Below are 19,568 nucleotides of genomic sequence, written 5' to 3' on the forward strand. Positions count from 1 at the left end.
CGGTACTTGTAATAAGTGTAGCTTATTCGTAGTTTTGGAGGCCAGGCTGGGCGAATTGGAGACTCGGCTCCGCACCGTGGAAAATTCTACAGCTAGCCAGGCCCCTGTAGTTGGTGCGGACCAAGGTAGCTTAGCTGCCGTTAGTTTCCCTCTGGCAGATCCCGAGCAGCCGGGAAAGCAGGCCGACTGGGTGACTGTGAGGAGGAAGCGTAGTTCTAAACAGAAGCCCCGTGTACACCGCCAACCCGTTTACATTTCTAACCGTTTTTCCCCACTCGACGACACACCCGCCGAGGATCAAACTCTGGTTATTGGCGACTCTGTTTTGAGAAAGTTAGCGACACCAGCAACCATAGTCAATTGTCTTCCGGGGGCCAGAGCAGGCGACATTGAAGGAAATTTGAAACTGCTGGCTAAGGCTAAGAGTAAATTTGGTAAGATTGTAATTCACGTCGGCAGTAATGACACCCAGGTTACGCCAATCGGAGGTCACTAAAATTAACATTGAATCGGTGTGTAACTTTGCAAAAACAATGTCGGACTCTGTAGTTTTCTCTGGGCCCCTCCCCAATCGGACCGGGAGTGACATGTTTAGCCGCATGTTCTCCTTGAATTGCTGGCTGTCTGAGTGGTGTCCAAAAAATGAGGTGGGCTTCATAGATAATTGGCAAAGCTTCTGGGGAAAACCTGGTCTTGTTAGGAGAGACGGCATCCATCCCACTTTGGATGGAGCAGCTCTCATTTCTAGAAAATTGAGAAAATTGAGATTGAGATGTGGGTCAGAGGCTTCTGGGGTTTTCCCACAATTTTTACTATTTTTACAATTCTATTTAATTTGTCCTTACACTTACAACTCAAGTGACCAAACCAAACACAAAGATGAAATGTTAAAATACTAAATGTTAAAATATGTGCAGAATACACAAGCTCTAAAATCTGCGGATTAACACCAAGACAACTCAAACTTCTGAGAAGACTGAGTCGCTGTGAACATTTCTTAAAGATAAAATCAGTGTTTTCAAAGAAGCTCAAGTGACTGTCAAGAACTGTACCAAATATATTTCAAAGTTTCAACCATTTCAACAAGCTGGCCATTGAGTGAAACTGGCTGTACTGTCAGTTCTTGCTTTGTGTGAAAAACAAGCTCCTTTGTTTTAGACACATTGATTTCCAGCTGGCTGTTGAGACACCAAGCTTCAAGAGCCTTAAGCCCAGGTTACACATAGACAGTTTTGTGCGCGGGTAGTACATAGACTGAAGTTTGCGGTAGTTCTGGCTGTTTTCGCGGTGGAAAGGGGTGGAGCATTTCGCCGGCGTTTTGAGCGCCATACTAGCTGCAAATGCGCGGATAAAACGCCGCTAAATCCGCAGAATAAAGCGGAGTTTTGATGCCGTAGCATCCGGCACACGTCAGGCAACGGGGGTTAATGCTCAGTTCTATCCTTTACAATCACAGGTTAAGACGCGCGTGAGAACGGCGGTGTTCTGCTGCCGCCGATAATGCCCTGTGTACCGCTGGATTTATCCAGGCAAATCCTGCTTTACTCCAGGAACTTTTGCTTATAGGCACCGCCCCCAGAGTATAATAGGCTGAAGCAGCTGTCATTGCAGGGGGAGGGAGTGACAGGGAGCTCATCTCTCAGCCTTTTCTTTTTTCTCCTTTTTTCCCTCCTCAACGTGTTGCTCGTCTGCACCACAGGACTACCCTCTGCTTCTGAACCAGACCTCTTGGTAAGTCCTTGCCGCTGCCAATTTTATTTTAGGAGGTATACTGGAGCTTCTCTGCAAAAATATCTGGAGCTGGCCGCGAGTGAGAGACCTGCATGCAGCGCGCTAGCGTTTTTATACTGACCGCCGCCTATCGGCCATTTGGAACGCCGTTAACCGGGAGGTGGCGTTTAGAACAGCGTACTGTCCGCTAGCGCCGCCGTTTTGTCTGCCTCTGTCGCCGGTTAAAACGCCTTTGAGGACGCTGATGTGGGCTCTATCGTCGTTTTACACGCCGTTGGTTAGGGATACAACGCCGGCCGCCAATTACGGCGGTGTAAACTGCGGCACTACAGGAAGGGGTGGGATGACACGGCGATTAAAAAGTATCAAACGCCGTTGTTCGCGTTGTCTCCGTCGTCAGGCCACTTCTCCGGGAGCGCTCCTGGAATTATTCGACGTTGAATAATTTTTTCGACGATTCCCGGTGAAGCCGGAACCAAACCACGCCCCCGTGCGCCGGGGTTAACTACGGCATTTGATCCTTAAGACGGCCTGGAGGGGGCAAAATCTCTGCCGGGACGCTTCCGGGAGAGTTTATGTGTAAATGGGGCTTTAGTGTGGTGAGCTAGGAGGCTTCACCAAAGGAGTCACATTTCTGTAGCAGGCCGACTAGGGCCATCTCATCCGCTTAATCAGTTTAAAATTTGTGTCATTAACTGCAAATTCCTTTGTAAAAAGAGAGAAGAGTAGAGGTGAAAGAACGCTACCCTGTGGGCAGCCAGTGCTTATGATGAGCTCTCCTGACAGAATGTTGTTAGCACAAACCCTTTGAAGTCTACAAACAAAACCCGAGCGTATGCTTTAGCAAGTGAAAGCTGCTTTGAGATCATGTCCAGCAAGATCAATCCGGCATCATCAGTACCTCTGTCCCTCTTATAGGCAAACTGCAGAGGGTCTAGTTCACCACTATAGTGGTCAGGACATCAACTAATACTCTTTCCATAGTTTTACATAATATGGAGGTTATGGCAATGGGCCGAAAATCTTCAGGTTTGGTTGCCCCTGGCTTTTTTGGTATAGGCCTTATTATGGAGAATTTCCAGGATTTGGGCACTCCTGTGACAAGAAGGGAATTAAACAATCTGGAAAAGACTCCTTTTAATTGAGGAGCACAGTCTTTGAGTAGACGGGCTTTCAGGCCATCTGGGCCAGTGGCCTTGTTTGGCTTCAGTTTAGAAAGACTTTTAGCCACGGCATCCTCAGTGATGGCTGTGGGAGCTCCTGCTGGAAGATTTTTACAGATCTCATCACATTCCTGTTTATCATCCACTTTATCAAATCTACATAAGAAACAGTTTAACTCATCAACAAAACATTGATCGATGGTTGTAGAAGCGTCACATTTCTTACTGGTTTTGCCCATCAGTGTATTTAGACCTTCCCAGGCTTGTTTTATATTGCCACTGAAAAATTTACTTTCTACTTTATTCTTGTACTCAGTTTTTGCCTTAAAGATATTCCCTCTCAGCTGTCAGATTTTTTTTCCTGCATTAATTGCATATTACCAGAGCAGAAGGCCGCCTTCTTTTCATTAAGACAGATTTTCAATTGTTTGGACACCCAGGGTTTGTTATTTGGGAATATTTTCACAGTTTTAGTCTCTGACACATTATCCTCACAGAACTTAATATAAGATGTGATGGTGTCAGTGAGTTCATCTCCATCCAGACAGGATTCAAAGAAAATTTCCCAGTTTGTTCCATCAGTCTCTGAGTTGCTCTTTGCTTTCCTCGGACCACACCTGTACCTGCTTATTAACTGTTTTAATTATTTTGACCACAGCTTTGTATTTAGGCAAAAGATGAATCACATTGTGGTCAGATTTTCTAAGAGGCGGTCTGCATACCGCTTTATAAGCCTCTGGGATGTTGCCATAGCAATGGTCAAGCATCCGATGCAGACGTGTAGGACAGTCTACATATTGCTGTAGAGTCGGCAGGTAGTCAGACAGACTGCAGGAGTTAAAGTCACCCAGAACGAAAACGGGCTGGTCAGCAGAGCGGCTGAGTGCATTATTCTAGCTCTCTGCAATTCTCTCTCCTGCTGCGTCCTCATTTGGACCGGGCACGTATACGAGAATGACAGTGATCTGTCCGAACTCCCGCGGAAGATAAAAGGGTCTAAAAGATACAGTCAGTATCTCATAGTCAGGTGTGCATACTTGCTCTCGTATGCTGTACTGAGTGGCCCAGCTGTTATCCACAAACAAACACGGACCCCCTCCAATGGATTTGTGCGCAGTGTGCGCATCCCTGTGCGCTCTGACAGCGGTATAGTCTGACAGGCTTGGTGTATTGTGATGATCTTTAAGCCATGTTTCCGTCAAACACACAAGATTACTCTGTCTGAATTCACCGTCATGCTCGGCTCTTAGCACAAGTTCATCGAGTTTATTGCTTACCGAGCGGACGTTAGACAGAGTGATGACAGGCAACGGGAATCTGCTGCGGCGTCTCCAGAGTCTGTGCCTCACACCTCCCCTGGAGCCACGCTTTTTCCTCTTCCGCAGACATTTAAGAAGCCGTCGGATTTCCTGACAGTCCGCAGGTAGACAAACTGAAGGAACCTCACCAGGTGAGCGAAGTGACAAAAGATGCTCTCTGGTGTAGGTAAGGAAGCTTTGCCGGCTTGTGAGGCAGCTCCCGTGCGCAAACGCTGATAGGCAGAAAATGATCCACAGCAGCGCGATTTTTATTGCGACGATAAGGTCCAAAGTGCAGTGAAGTTCTGACAGGTCACATCCACATTAAACCAATGAACTGCTTAAAAATATACGTTAAAACAAGTTTAAAAACGCTAACAGACAAACAGTGAAACAAACAGTGACCGCAGGGTCAGCAGCAGGCCGCACCCCCGGATGTTTCTCCTTGAGTGGAAAAATGAATAAAAATGTATCTACATTAAGGGGAGAGGCGTGAACTCATTCATGTGTGATTGCTTTGCTCGTAGCGCCGTGGACAGGGGGCGTGTCAGCCCACCGCCGGCCAGCAACTCACACCGTCAGCTGGAGCTGACAGAGTGAAGACGATGTGTTACAGTAAAACACAGAGAACAGAGAGGGAGGAAAAATAAAATACTACAGTAAATAAATACATAACAAATATATCAAATAAATAATCACAGAAAAAGGGACAGAGGGTGAGACTTTTTTCTGTCGGACTTGTTTTGCTGTTACAGAAATTCTGTGAGGGCTATGCCGTCGTACCCGAACTTGATGCTGTGCCTCTGTGGCTGTTATGAGGCGACCGCTGCCGTCCTGATTGTGCAGACTCGTCCTGGCTGGATTGTCGCCCTTCAAAGTAATAGAAATAATCGTATTGGGGCAGAACGTTCCAGCCTGCCCTTGTGCAATCTGCTCTTGTTTATTTGGTGGTTTTGCATTGCCATTTGCAAGACACTCTCATTTTGCAAAGTGCACCACTCCTGCTCACATTCACTGCTCCCTTATTATCTCTGTTTCACCGTGGAGCAGTCGGCTCAGTATCAGATTTCAGTGCACAAATGAGCCACAGACCAGAGAGAGTTTGATGACAGAAAAGTCAGTTAAAACCTGCAATAACAGTGACTAAAAAAAAAGAAAAAAAAAGAAAAACACTTTCCACATGGCTGTGCAGACGTGGCTGTGTTCACTTGTGATTTAGAGTGTAACCACTGTAAACTTTGAGAAATGAACAGTTTACTTTCGTGAATTAGATCAGCACCCCCCCACCCCCACCCTCCGCTCTCTCCTTCTGCCTCATTCTCAAGCAAACAGGATGTGTGTGTGTGTGTGCGTGCATGCACACATTTGAGTTTTAGCAGTAATACCTTGAGAGGAGGTCTGTTTAAACTTTTGCGCATTTACACTCAACAAAAATATAAACGCAACACTTTTGGTTTTGCTCCCATTTTGTATGAGATGAACTCAGAGATCTAAAACTTTTTCCACATACACAATATCACCATTTCCCTCAAATATTGTTCACAAACCAGTCTAAATCTGTGATAGTGAGCACTTGTCCTTTGCTGAGATAATCCATCCCACCTCACAGGTGTGCCATATCAAGATGCTGATTAGACACCATGATTAGTGCACAGGTGTGCCTTAGACTGCCCACAATAAAAGGCCACTCTGAAAGGTGCAGTTTTATCACACAGCACAATGCCACAGATGTCACAAGATTTGAGGGAGTGTGCAGTTGGCATGCTGACAGCAGGAATGTCAACCAGAGCTGTTGCTCATGTATTGAATGTTCATTTCTCTACCATAAGCCGTCTCCAAAGGCGTTTCAGAGAATTTGGCAGTACATCCAACCAGCCTCACAACCACAGACCACGTGTAACCACACCAGCCCAGGACCTCCACATCCAGCATGTTCACCTCCAAGATCGTCTGAGACCAGCCACTCGGACAGCTGCTGGAACAATCGGTTTGCATAACCAAAGAATTTCTGCACAAACTGTCAGAAACCGTCTCAGGGAAGCTCATCTGCATGCTCGTTGTCCTCATCGAGGTCTCGACCTGACTCTAGTTCATCGTCGTAACCGACTTGAGTGGGCAAATGCTCACATTCGCTGGCGTTTGGCACGTTGGAGAGGTGTTCTCTTCACGGATGAATCCCGGTTCACACTGTCCAGGGCAGATGGCAGACAGCGTGTGTGGCGTCGTGTGGGTGAGCGGTTTTCTGATGTCAATGTTGTGGATCGAGTGGCCCATGGTGGCGGTGGGGTTATGGTATGGGCAGGCGTCTCTTACGGACGAAGAACACAGGTGCATTTTATTGATGGCATTTTGAATGCACAGAGATACCGTGACGAGATCCTGAGGCCCATTGTTGTGCCATACATCCAAGAACATCACCTCATGTTGCAGCAGGATAATGCACGGCCCCATGTTGCAAGGATCTGTACACAATTCTTGGAAGCTGAAAATGTCCCAGTTCTTGCATGGCCGGCATACTCACCGGACATGTCATCCATTGAGCATGTTTGGGATGCTCTGGACCGGCGTATAACGACAGCGTGTACCAGTTCCTTCCAATATCCAGCAACTTCGCACAGCCATTGAAGAGGAGTGGACCAACATTCCACAGGCCACAATTGACAATCTGATCAACTCTATGCGAAGGAGATGTGTTGCACTGCATGAGACAAATGGTGGTCACACCAGATACTGACTGGTATCCCCCCCAATAAAACAAAACTGCACCTCTGAGTGGCCTTTTATTGTGGGCAGTCTAAGGCACACCTGTGCACTAATCATGGTGTCTAATCAGCATCTTGATATGGCACACCTGTGAGGTGGGATGGATTATCTCAGCAAAGGAGAAGTGCTCACTATCACAGATTTAGACTGGTTTGTGAACAATATTTGAGGGAAATGGTGATATTGTGTATGTGGAAAAAGTTTTAGATCTTTGAGTTCATCTCATACAAAATGGGAGCAAAACCAAAAGTGTTGCGTTTATATTTTTGTTGAGTGTATGTCAAATGTCTGCTGTCGTCGGGTTGTATCTGTTTTGGGGTCCTTCACACCAGGCTGGCTGACCCTTTTGTTTTTGTTTGTATTTTTACCTGACTGATGTCGATGCCACTTGCAGCAGATATTGGTGCTGTTGTTCATCCTTGGTTAGGATCTGATTGTAATCCTGGATAAGTGCAACGTCTCCCTCAGCAAAATCACTGACTGCAGCAACGTTATCCAGGACCTTCTGTGGCGACTGGAATGATGGGTCATCTTCCCACCCTGAGAGGTCCTTGATGAGGAAGTCCATGTTGACGCTGAATGACTCAAAAATACAACCTGAGGCAGATGTAATAAAAGCTGCCACTAATGAACTAATGTCCCCAGGCCATAACTCAAAATCTCACTCACGTCTCAAAAAAAAAAAAGGCTTAACAATTTGGAACATTTACAAATGTCAGTGTCAGTGCCGCGTGTCAGTGCGCAAAGAAAGTAAGTACAGCAATTTACGATGCGTTTACTCACTGGTACACAGGATTGCGTACCAGTGCGTGGATCAAATTTGTGCTAGTGTCAATGTGCCCTAACTGTAATTACACATTATGGCATTATGGTAATTACACATTATGGCTATTATGGCTATAAATTACACAGTTTTCAGCAGTAATAGTCAGTGTGTACTTTTCTCACAACAGATGAGAACCAGAAAGATGAGTGTAAAGACAGAACGGAGGAGGACGAGGATCCAATGAACCCTTTCTATCTTGAGGTGCTGGCAGGCTTCGTCATGGTGATGACTGAAGAGGGTGACATGATCTACCTGTCTGAAAATGTCAGCAAACACATTGGCATCACACAGGTAAAAAAATAAAAACCTGAAAAATTTAGCTTTGATGAGGGCTGACATGTCTTTAAGACATACAGCACTGAATGGCTAAAGCCAACACATTAATGTGACAGGAATGTACAATATGTGAGGATTGTACAGAAATGTGTGTTTAGCTGTGGTCTAGAGCCCTGCATGGGACTGTTTTCTTCATCCTGCTCCCACTGAATTTCAGACCATTACCGCCCGCACCCCTGTAACTCTGAGAATTTATGTCCGACCAATAATAGAGATACATTGATTTTGTGTCTTCTCCCGTCCTGCAGGAGAAAACATGTCATTTAGGCTCTTAATAAAGAAATTTGTGGGGTTGTTTGTGTCATTTCACTGGCCTGTATGTCTTTTGACATACTGGTCAAGAATAGCACTCCTGTTTTGTTGTTTTCATTTAGTTTAAAGACAATTTCATATTCTGTTTGTCATATATGTTTGCCAGCATGCAGTAAAGTGGGACTGTCATGTTGTTGCGGTAAGTCCCACTGTGGCTCCGTCTGTGTCTGTCTGTCTTTGTGTACCTGTAGCTGGCCGCTCCTGTTATGTCTGCTGCTCCTGTTAAATTAAAGACATTCTGTTTAAGCTAAAAGTAGCATGTGGACATTGCATACTTTAGAGCCATCAAGTTTTTAAAAGAAGAATTTTCCACATGTCTGTGTCACGGAGGGACATCAGACAGAGAGAAGATGGTGAGAAAGACAATTTGAAAAAGTTTAATAAGGACAAGAATCCATGGAATTGGCGCTGGCTTGAATTTAACACATCCGAAAGCTAAAAGAAACGAGAAAAACAAACTGCATCTTGTACCCTCAGGAAATTTTTTTGTCTCTAGAAAATAAATTGTGCTGTTCAAACAGGATTTCAGACAAGATTATGTGACTCTTTTAATTAATCTAGACTTTCTTTCATTGGAAGAAAGACATTGTGGCTTTGATTGGATTTACAGGAGTTTACACAAGAATATGTGACTTTTTTACTATAAGGTATGTTATTGATATTTTACCCTGATTTTCAAAATATTCTTCAATCTTTATTTGTGGTTTTTGAAACACTTTTAACAGTCTTTTCAGTCTTCATGAATTTCATGTAGTTTAATTGTTCTGAGTTAATGCATAATTTGGTTTACAGTTAAAAGAAAAATCATTCCAGGTCCTACTTCCAAGTCATATTCTGTTATTTTAACATCATTGACAGTTCAAATGAATTAACTCTAGGATCATTTAAATATGCACTTCTTTTGAGATTTTTTTTTCTTCCAGGAGATGCTGAAAATGTATCATTAGATACAAAATTAATTTGGTTTCTGGGGCCCCGCCGGCTCTCGACCCCGCTCCAGGGGGGTTGTGCCCCCAGACCCCCTACAGATTTTCTGAGGATTTCACAGTTATCATTTCACAGCCCTGAATTTCCATGTAAATACAAGTTTTTCTTCTCATCATGTCTGTTTTCCTCCTGTACCAGAGACAGTACAGGTGCATAGCCAGAGGGGGCGAGAGGAGGAAAGACAAGGTCTGCTTTTGATGAACGGACATATTTTCACCATAATAAAACCATAATTAATGTATTCCTTCCTTACATTAATTCCCAGTATTATTGGAAGGAATACTTCGAGGATCTCCTCAATCCCATCATCACGTCTTCCGAAGAGGAAGCAGAGACGGGGGACTCAGAGGCGGACTCATCCATTACCCAGGTTGAAGTCACTGAGGTGGTCAGAAAGCTCCTCGGTGGCAAGACTCCTGGGGCGGATGAAAGTCTCTGGATGTTGTGGGACTCTCTTGGTTGACACATCTCTGCAACATCGCGTGGCGTTCGAGGGCAGTTCCTCTGGATTGGCAGACCGGTGTGGCGGTCCCTCTGTTTAAGAAGGGGGACCGGAGGGTGTGTTCCAACTACAGTGCACGTTGGCCTCCGCCAGGGCTGCCATTTGTCACCAGCTCTGTTCATTACCTTTATGGACAGAATTTCTAGGTGCAGTGAGGGTGTAGGTTTGGGAACCACAGAATCTCGTCTCTGCTGTTTGCGGACGTTGTGGTTCTGTTGGCTTCATCAAATCAGGGCCTTCAGCGTGCACTGGAGCGGTTTGCAGCAGAGTGCGAAGCGTCCCAGATGAAAATCAGCACCTCCAAATCCGAGGCCATGGTTCTCGACTGGAAAAAGGTGCTTTGCCCTCTTCAGGTCGGTGGAGTGTCCTTGCCTCAAGTGGAGGAGTTTAAGTATCTCAGGGTCTTGTTCACGAGTGAGGGACGGATGGAGCGTGAGATCGATAGACGGATCGGTGCAGCATCTGCAATGATGTGGTCGCTGTATCAGACCATCGTGGTGAAGAGAGAGCTGAGTAGGGGGGCAAAGTTCTCGATTTACCGATCGATCTACATTCTGACCCTCACCTATGGTCATGAGATTTAAAGAATGAAATCGTGAGTACAAGTTGCCGAGATGAGTTTCCTCCGCGGGGTGGCTGGGTGCTCCCTTATGCCGCGTTCACACTGGGCGCGATCAGACTCTACAAATTCGCGTGGGTTGCCAGGCGACGGACGCGCCTCCTTGGCCCGGTGTGTCGCTCTGCTTCGGCGGACTTTCGCTGCTAAAATTCGCCCCGGTGCGTCATCAAATAGGAGGAGCTTCCATTCTGCTTGCCGGCTCCGTTTGTCAGTCAAGCTAACATGATGGACCTTTATCACACGGAGCGAGTTGCTGTGGAAAGCTCCCAATACAGAGAGTATCATTATTTGCTGCAGGAGCTGTGTCTGGGTGACGGCTGCTTTCAGCGCTCCTTCCACCTCTGCGGGACCCAGTTTGAGGATCAACTGTCCCGTTCGCGCGCGCACATGTAAACAATTTAAAAAAAAAAAAAAAAGAAACTCTGCTGCTTGCTGCTCCTCGCTCTTCCCCCAAAAAACTGTCATAATTGTGTTTAGAAACCAGTCACCATTTGTTTTATTATACAGCTGTGTAGTTAATAAGTAAAATAATCTCCAGGACGATTCGCGCGCGCGCACATAAAATAAAAATAAAAAGAAACTCCGCTCCCCGCTTCTGTGGTGCTGCTGTTCGCTCCAAAAACTCTGTCATGATTGTGAAATAAAGGACAAAAGAGACATAAGTCCTGCTCACAGGCTGCTACCAGATACAGGACATGTTCACATCTTCAGTCAAACTCCAGACATCTCCATGTCACTACATATTCAGTCCCTGATTGGTTATCGCGGTGCGACGAGATGAAAAAGTTCAGATTTTTGAACTTGGGGAGGAGGGCAACGCGACGTGACGCGACGCAATATTGCACCACAAACGCGCAAAACGCTCAAAATCGCTTCACTCGCGTCCATCGCGTCGCGCTGCGCGGTTTGGCGCCAAAACGCGTCCTTACATAGGGATTACATGGCAACCTGTGGCTGCAGTCGCTCGCGTCGCGCCCGGTGTGAACGCGGCATTAGAGATAGGGTGAGGAGCTCGGTCACTCGGGAGGAGCTCGGAGTCGAGCCGCTGCTCCTCCACGTTGAAAGGAGCCAGCTGAGGTGGCTCTGACATCTTTTCCGGATGCTCCCTGGACGCCTCGCTGGAGAGGTGTTCGGGCACGTCCCATCGGGAGGAGGCCCCGGGGAAGACCCAGGACACGCTGGAGGGACTACATCTCGCAGCTGGCTTGGGAACGCCTCGGAGTTCCCCCGGTGGAGCTGGGGGAGGTGTGTGTGGATCGGGAGGTCTAGGCGGCTTTGTTTGAGCTGCTGCCCCCATGACCCGACCTTGGATGAAGCGGAAGAAAATGGATGGAATGAATGTATTTTTTACTACTAAAACATTGTTTAATGTCTAATTTAATCAATATTATTGTGAGTGTCCTTGTTTTACTCCTGCTATGCTGCACTAAGTGGAATTGATTTAAAAATATCTGTTTACTTAAATAAAAAAACAAAACAAAACAATAACTGCTTTTCGTGCAAAGATTGCACCACAGTCTTTAAAATTTTTCCAGGAGGGGGTAGACGTGCTCGCTGCATATTTCATCCAACAGCCATTTGTCATGTTGTAGATAAGAGCCTGTTGAAGCATTCCAGTAGAACTACATCATATTATCACACACATTGTGCTTCGTGCTCAGTGCTGGGCTCAGACATCGCGCTTGCTTTTATGTAGACCTGTTGATTGAACATCCCGGTGAGAGCTCTGGGGCAGTCACCGTACACGTCTGCTGTGTAACACTGTGACGTGTCATAACCGAGTGTCTGTTCAGCTGAAGAACATAATCACCAGGTTGAGGAGAGGTTCAAGTATTGGTCGTGGTCTGTGTCTGCTTCTAAATTTGTGTTTTATGTATAGTGTTTTGCATCCACCAATCAGGTCGTGGGCCTATAGTTTCCTGTTTACGTGTGCTCAGAAACATGCTATATTTCACATGAATGTTTAAAGTTAAAGCACTGAGCCGGTGAAGTACTGTACACCTCTGTGAAACTGTGTGACCTTTCTGGGTAACTGGAGCAGTAGAAAGAAGCGGGAGTTATCCTGTAAATCTATTCTTAGCTGTTTTTGGTCATGGAAAGAAAGCGTGACAGCTGCAGTGTGAAATGCATGTGCTACATTCACATTCTGACAGTCAAAAATCAGTCCTGTCAGTCGTCACAGCAGCGGCAGAGTGTGCATGATCTTCTGGTCTCAGGGCTACGCATTTACTACTTCACCATCACCTCCCAAATTAACAACAAAATAATAACTTCTGGAGACACGGAGACATAGTAATGATAAACAGGCTGGCAATAAACTACTCAGTCATGTTGGAGAATGGAAGAGAACGTTGTTGAAAAACAGGAAATCTCAGAGTTAATTTTTGTGACATCACAGGTTAAATACTCAGCCTGGGGGTTCGTCGTCTCGGTCTGTGTGCTGGACGGACGGTGATACACGAGTCTTGTCCATGCTGGCTCTCTGAGACTGAGAGCCTTCTAAAATGTTACACTCTGCTCTACACCTGTGCAAGGACATACAAAGTTACTCTGCACAGACACTTTACTTGTCCAGGGATATTAATAGTGTCCCAAGTATGTTTGGCAACACATATTAGATTTATTTTTTTTTTGTCCCTCTGAGAGAGTGATCCATCCACAATTGTGCAGTGGACACACGTGCACACGATATGCCCACTTGTATGTGAATGTCTGCAAACCAAACCTGTTAAAGTAGCTTTCTACCACAGAGAGGGATACAGTGAAGGACCAGCTGAGACATGTGTGTACATCATTTAGGAGAAGATAACTCAACTATTCTAGACTAACACGACCCCAATGAACAACTTGGGATATGTGCTAAAATCTCTATCCAAGGCGAACAGCCCGAAAATGACCACACCCTTTTTTGTCCCGAGTGGTACTTCAAATACATCTGTATTTTCCAAACTGCAGCAGCTACAGATTTTCCAAAACATTAAAAATGTTCAGAATGACCACTACATGTTTGGGAGGGTCATAGAAAAGTGCAAAATTTCTATTTTGATGTAGAAAATAGAAATAGATCATTTACCATTTTAGTAAGAACTGTCTCTGTGGAATTACATTTTCTAAAAGCAGACTGCAGTGGCTCAAAGAGATTATTCCCAGTAAGGTTGATCCACGAGCTGCTGTGAAACCACTTATTCCAGAATTTTAGAACAAAATGATAGATTTGATATCAGCCTATAGTTTTTCAATACACTAGGGTCAAGATTAGATTTCCTAAGTAATGGTTTAATCACTGCAGATTTGAAACATTTAGGTACAGAAGTTAATGACAGATTCTTGGGCCGACTGTGCTGGAAATCAGCAGTGGGCCACAGGTCCTTAAACAGTTTTGTAGATATAGGATCAAATAAGCAGGTTGTGCTTTTTGTAGATGTTACAAGTTTCGTCAGTACATCTAGTGAGATACTATCAAGTTCTGTAAATCTAGGTAATACCTCAGTAATGGCACCTACCTCAATAACAGGGTGTAGTAGCTGGGTTAAGGCATGCTGGGATATAGTTAACCTGATGTCATCTATTTTCTTCTCAAAGTAATCTAAGAAATCGAGCTGTAAAGGCCGAGTGATTTACAGGTGGTTGTCCATGAATAAGTGTTGCCACCGTGTCGAACAATAACTTTGAATTATGCTTGTTTTTATTGATCAGATCCAAGTAATGGGCCCGCTTTGTAGCCAGTAGTGCATGCTTATAGAGTAAGATGGCATCACGCCACGCGAGGTGGAATACTTCTAGTTTTGAATTACACCATTTTCGGTCTAGACCTCTAGCCTTATTGAACCAAGGTGACTGTGTTGTTCCAAGCATGACATGTCATTCAAGCTGAAAGCATAACGGCTTTCAGATCTCCAAAGTAAATTGGACATATAAAGTCAGAACCAACCCAGTAAGAGTCTTGTTAACCAGAGTCATCCAGTGTGTATATCACCTTACAGTCAAAGCAGGCATGGCTGCATTAGCTCACAATGGTGCTTGACGCGGCTACAACCAGTGATGAATCTCAAGGCACGGTGATACAGCGGGGTCAGGGACTGTAGACAACTGCTTGAAGCACACATATACACGACATCACCATAGTCCAGTACAGTCAAGAAGGTCACACTTATCAGGAGTTTCTGAGTTCTTAAGGAAAAACATGACTTGTTTCTGTAAAGGAAGTTAGCGTGCTCCTTATCATTGTGTGTTTTCACTATTTTTTTTCTTCCCCTACTTTGTTTTAGTTAATAGTTTTTAATAACTTATTGGACAAGTGGTGGAATCCCAGACACGTTATGGTGAAGGAGCGTGTGTGTGTAAACCAGACGTTGACCTGCGGGCAGTGAGTCTTCATCCTTATTATTTGCAGAGGGAGTTTTCACACGGCACTATCCTTATTGTTTACATCTCACCAACGGCAAACGCATCGTGGGCCAATGACGTCATCGCCTCTGTGACGGCGAGGCTACAGACACTGCACCCCAGTACTTTCATTGCCATGGCTGAGGATTTTAACCATGTTACCCTTTCAACATCCCTTCCCACTTTCAAGCAGTTTGTGGCCTGTAAAACAAGAGACAGTAAGACTATAGACTTGCTGTATGCTAATGTATGCTAATGCTATTAGTACTCTACATCTTTACTTTTGAGAATAAACAGTGAAAGAAAAATGTTGTATACCTTCATAAATGAAATACCAATGCAAAAAACAAAAAGATGAAAAAAGTCATTAACGCCAAGCCGATTACCCCAAAGATGATCTCTCAGATACGATAATTTATCTCGATGACCTAGTGCACTGAACATGTATGTTAAACCGTGTGGCTACAGAGAATTTCTTAATAATACTATTATTACTCTGAAACGTATTGTATTCATGTTGCTGATCCACCTGTCCTGTGCACCAATAGCATTTCTTGTATATTTGTCTGTGAATTGTTCTGTAATTTATGTTTGTAGCATGGCCCAAGCAGAGGGTCACCCCTTTGAGTCTGGTCTGCTTGAGGTTTCTTCCTCAGAGGGAGTTTTTCCCTTACCACTGTTGCTCTGGGGGTTGGTAAGGTTAGACCTTACCTGTGTGAAGTGCTTTGAGGCAACTCTGTTGTGATTTGGCGCTACATAAATGAGAATAAATTGAATTGAAATTGTCAAGGAAACATACCGTGCCACAGACGCCAACCCCCCCCCCCCCGCGCTCGCCAAAGTGGACCATAACCTGTTCTGTTTAGAGCTACATTACATCCCTGCAGTTCGGTGGCAACCTGTGATTACAAGAGTAGTACATACAGTAGTGTTCAGAATAATAGTAAAATGGTAAATGGACTGCATTTATATAGCGCTTTTCCATCTGAATCAGACGTTCAAAGCACTTTACAATTATGCCTCACATTCATATAAGGCGCTCACTACACACCGGGAGCAATAGTGGATTAAAGGTCTTGCCCAAGGGCCCTTAGTGATTTTCCAGTCAGGTGAGGATTTGAACCCATGATCTTCTGGACTCCAGCCCAACACTTTAGCCACTAGACCATCACCTCCCCTGTAGTATAGTAATAATAATAATAATAATAGTAATAATAATAATAGTAATAGTAGTGCTATGTGACTAAAAAGATTAATCCAGGTTTTGAGTATACAGTGGTCCCTCATTTATCGCGGGAGTTACGTTCTAAAAATAGCCCGCGATAGGTGAATTCCGCAAAGTAGTCACAATTATTATAGATGTTTTAAGGTTGTAAAACCCCTCACTACACACATTTTCTCACTTTTCTCTCCTGTGGAAACACTCTCAAAGTTCAAACCTTAGTAGAAAAATAAGTCCAGTATTATAGAATGAAACCAAAGATCAAAACCTGTTTTCAGGCCCAAACATTTGTTTGAGAAATAAAAATAGAACGTTTTCCTATAAATAATTATGATGGCTTTTAGAACTAACAAATTTAATTTTAACGATCACCCTACGGGGTTGGACACATAAGAAATTATTATTAGTACCTGACCAGTATTCCTGTGATCGCGCCTCTTCGTCGTGGCGCCGCTCCGCAGCGTGTTTTCCACCTCGCTGCAGGTGTCTTTTCAGAGTGAAGAACACAGTTATGGGTAGTTGTTGGCGCTCTTTTTTACTTCTGAGCGAGAAGATTCTTATAAACAGACACACGCAGAACACAATGCGCGTGCTTTTTCTTCGCTGCTGGAGCGCTCTGCATCAAAACAGCGAGTGTAGTCTCTGGACCTGTTGCCAGATTTTGGCTGCAACTAAGCACAGCAGACAGTTAAAAAAAAAAAAAAAAGAAGCATGCAAAATTGCACAAAAAAAATCCGCGAAAGGTGAACCGCGATATAGCGAGGGACCACTGTATTTCTTATTGTGGTGCTGGCTTCATCCTTACATAGCGGACACCTGATTCACACCTGTTTGTTCCACAAAATTGACGAACTCACTGACTGAATGCCACACTACTATTATTGTGAACATCCCCTTTTCTACTTTTTTTTTTTTTTACTAATAGCCCAATTTCATAGCCTTAAGAGTGTGCATATCATGAATGGTTGGTCTTGTTGGATTTGTGAGAATCTGCTGAATCTACTGGTACCTTGTTTTCCATGTAACAATAAGAAATATACTCAAAACCTGGATTAATCTTTTTAGTCACATAGCACTACTATTATTCTGAACACTAGTGTAGGTGGTCACAGGAGGTAGAAGACAGTCTTCGTGAATGTTTTGAGGTGACTGGGGTGTGCACTGTGATGCACAGGGGGAGGACATCAAAAGCATTACGGACTGCATAGCGGATTATATCTACTTCTGAACAGACAGTATCATCCCAGGCAAGACTTAAACCAAGAACAACCCGCTTGTGACCAACGACATCAAGGTGACACTGAACAGGAAGAAGGCTGCATTCAGGAGTGGAGACAGAGAGGAGCTGAAGAGGGTGCAGCTTGAACTGAGGAAGAAAGATCACAGAGGGGAAGGACAGTTACAGGAGGAAGCTGGAGAGTAAGCTCCAGCAGAACAACATGAGGGAGGTGTGGAGTGGGATGAGAACCATCACTGGTCATGGTAAGAAGGTGGCCCAGATGATGGAAGGAGACCTTCATGAGGACAATGTGCTAAACCTGTTCTTCAACAGATTTGAGGACAATCTTTGACAATCATTGCTCCCCCTCCCATGTGCACTCACCTCACACCCCAATTAGTACCACCCCCACCTCCCTCCACCATCACTGCTGAGGATGTGAGAAGAGAATTTAGTTGCCTGTGTCCCGGAAAGGCTGCGGGTCATGACGGCCTCAGCAGCAGAGTGCTGAAGGGATGTACTATCCAGCTGTGTGGGATTTTCCAGTACATCTTCAATTTGAGCCTGAGCCAGATGGTGGTTCCTTAGAGATAGGGTGGAAAACCTCATGTCTGGTTCCTGTACCCAAGAAGAAGAATCCCAACACACTTTGACTACAGACCTGTGGCCTGAACAGCTCATATTATGAAGTCACTTGAGAGGCTCGTCCTGAGGCACCTCCGCACAGTCATGGAACCATCGCTGGACCCCCTGCAGTTTGTGTACCAGCCCAACAGGAGAGTGGAGGATTCCATAATTTTCATGCTGCACAGAGCTTATTCTCACCTGGAGGAGGCAGGCAGCACTGAGAGAGTCATGTTCTTTGACTTTGCCGGTGCATTCAGCACCTGACTTGCTCGCCAATAAGCTACGTAACATGAAGGTGGAGGCCCCACTGGTGGTTTGGATTACCAACTAACTCGCAGGCTGCCCGCAGTATGTGAGGTTTTGAGACATCACATCAGACACCATCAAGAGCAGCACGGGGCACCACAGTGGACGGTCCGGCCTCCCTTTCTGTTCACACTCTACACCTCATACTTCAGGCTCTGGTCACAGTCCTGCCACCTGCATAATTTGTGCTATCCTTATAGTGGGCGATTTTAACATCGACACAGATGCTGAGAATGACAGCCTCAACGCTGCATTTAATCTATTGTTAGACTCGATTGGCTTTGCTCAAAATGTAAATGAGTCCACCCACCACTTTAATCATACCTTAGATCTTGTTCTGTCTTATGGTATGTTAATTGAAGACTTAACAGTATTCCCTGAAAACCCCCTTCTGTCTGATCATTTCTTAATAACATTTACATTTACTCTGATGGACTACCCAGCAGTGGGGAATAAGTTTCATTACAGTAGAAGTCTTTCAGAAAGCGTTGTAACTAGGTTTAAGGATATGATTCCTTCTTTATGTTCTCCAATGCCATATACCAACACAGGGCAGAGTAGCTACCTAAACTCTGTGAGTGAGATAGATTATCTCATCAATAGTTTTATATCCTCATTGAGGACAACTTTGGATGCTGTAGCTCCTCTGAAAAAGAGAGCCTTAAATCAGAAGTGCCTGACTCCGTGGTATAACTCACAAACTCGCAGCTTAAAGCAGATAACCCGTAAGTTGAGAGGAAATGGCGTCTCACTAATTTAGAAGATCTTAACTTAGCCTGGAAAAAGAGTCTGTTGCTCTATAAAAAAGCCCTCCGTAAAGCTAGGACATCTTACTACTCATCACTAATTGAAGAAAATAAGAACAACCCCAGGTTTCTTTTCAGCACTGTAGCCAGGCTGACAAAGAGTCAGAGCTCTATTGAGCTGAGTATTCCTTTAACTTTAACTAGTAATGACTTCATGACTTTCTTTGCTAATAAAATTTTAACTATTAGAGAAAAAATTACTCATAACCATCCCAAAGACATATCGTTCTCTTTGGCTGCTTTCAGTGATGCCAGTATTTGGTTAGACTCTTTCTCTCCGATTGTTCTGTCTGAGTTATTTTCATTAGTTACTTCCTCCAAACCATCAACGTGTCTGTTAGACCCCATTCCTACCAGGCTGCTCAAGGAAGCCCTACCATTAATTAATGCTTTGATCTTAAATATGATCAATGTATCTTTATTAGTTGGCTATGTACCACAGGCTTTTAAGGTGGCAGTAATTAA

General features: G+C 44.6%; 1 protein-coding gene across 3 annotated transcripts in view; it reads left to right on the forward strand.

Moving 5' to 3' along the window:
• Positions 1–19,568, forward strand: part of hif1al (hypoxia inducible factor 1 subunit alpha, like) — a 113,653-nt gene that overhangs the window by 26,343 nt on the left and 67,742 nt on the right. For all 3 annotated transcript variants that reach the window (XM_034168651.1, XM_034168653.1, XM_034168652.1), the window contains exon 3: positions 7,909–8,072. In XM_034168651.1, coding sequence (XP_034024542.1) covers positions 7,909–8,072 — 164 coding nt within the window. The remainder of the gene's footprint in view (positions 1–7,908; positions 8,073–19,568) is intronic.

This window comes from Thalassophryne amazonica, chromosome 4 (assembly GCF_902500255.1).
Source record: "Thalassophryne amazonica chromosome 4, fThaAma1.1, whole genome shotgun sequence".
In the NCBI taxonomy this organism is placed as follows: Eukaryota; Metazoa; Chordata; class Actinopteri; order Batrachoidiformes; family Batrachoididae; genus Thalassophryne; species Thalassophryne amazonica.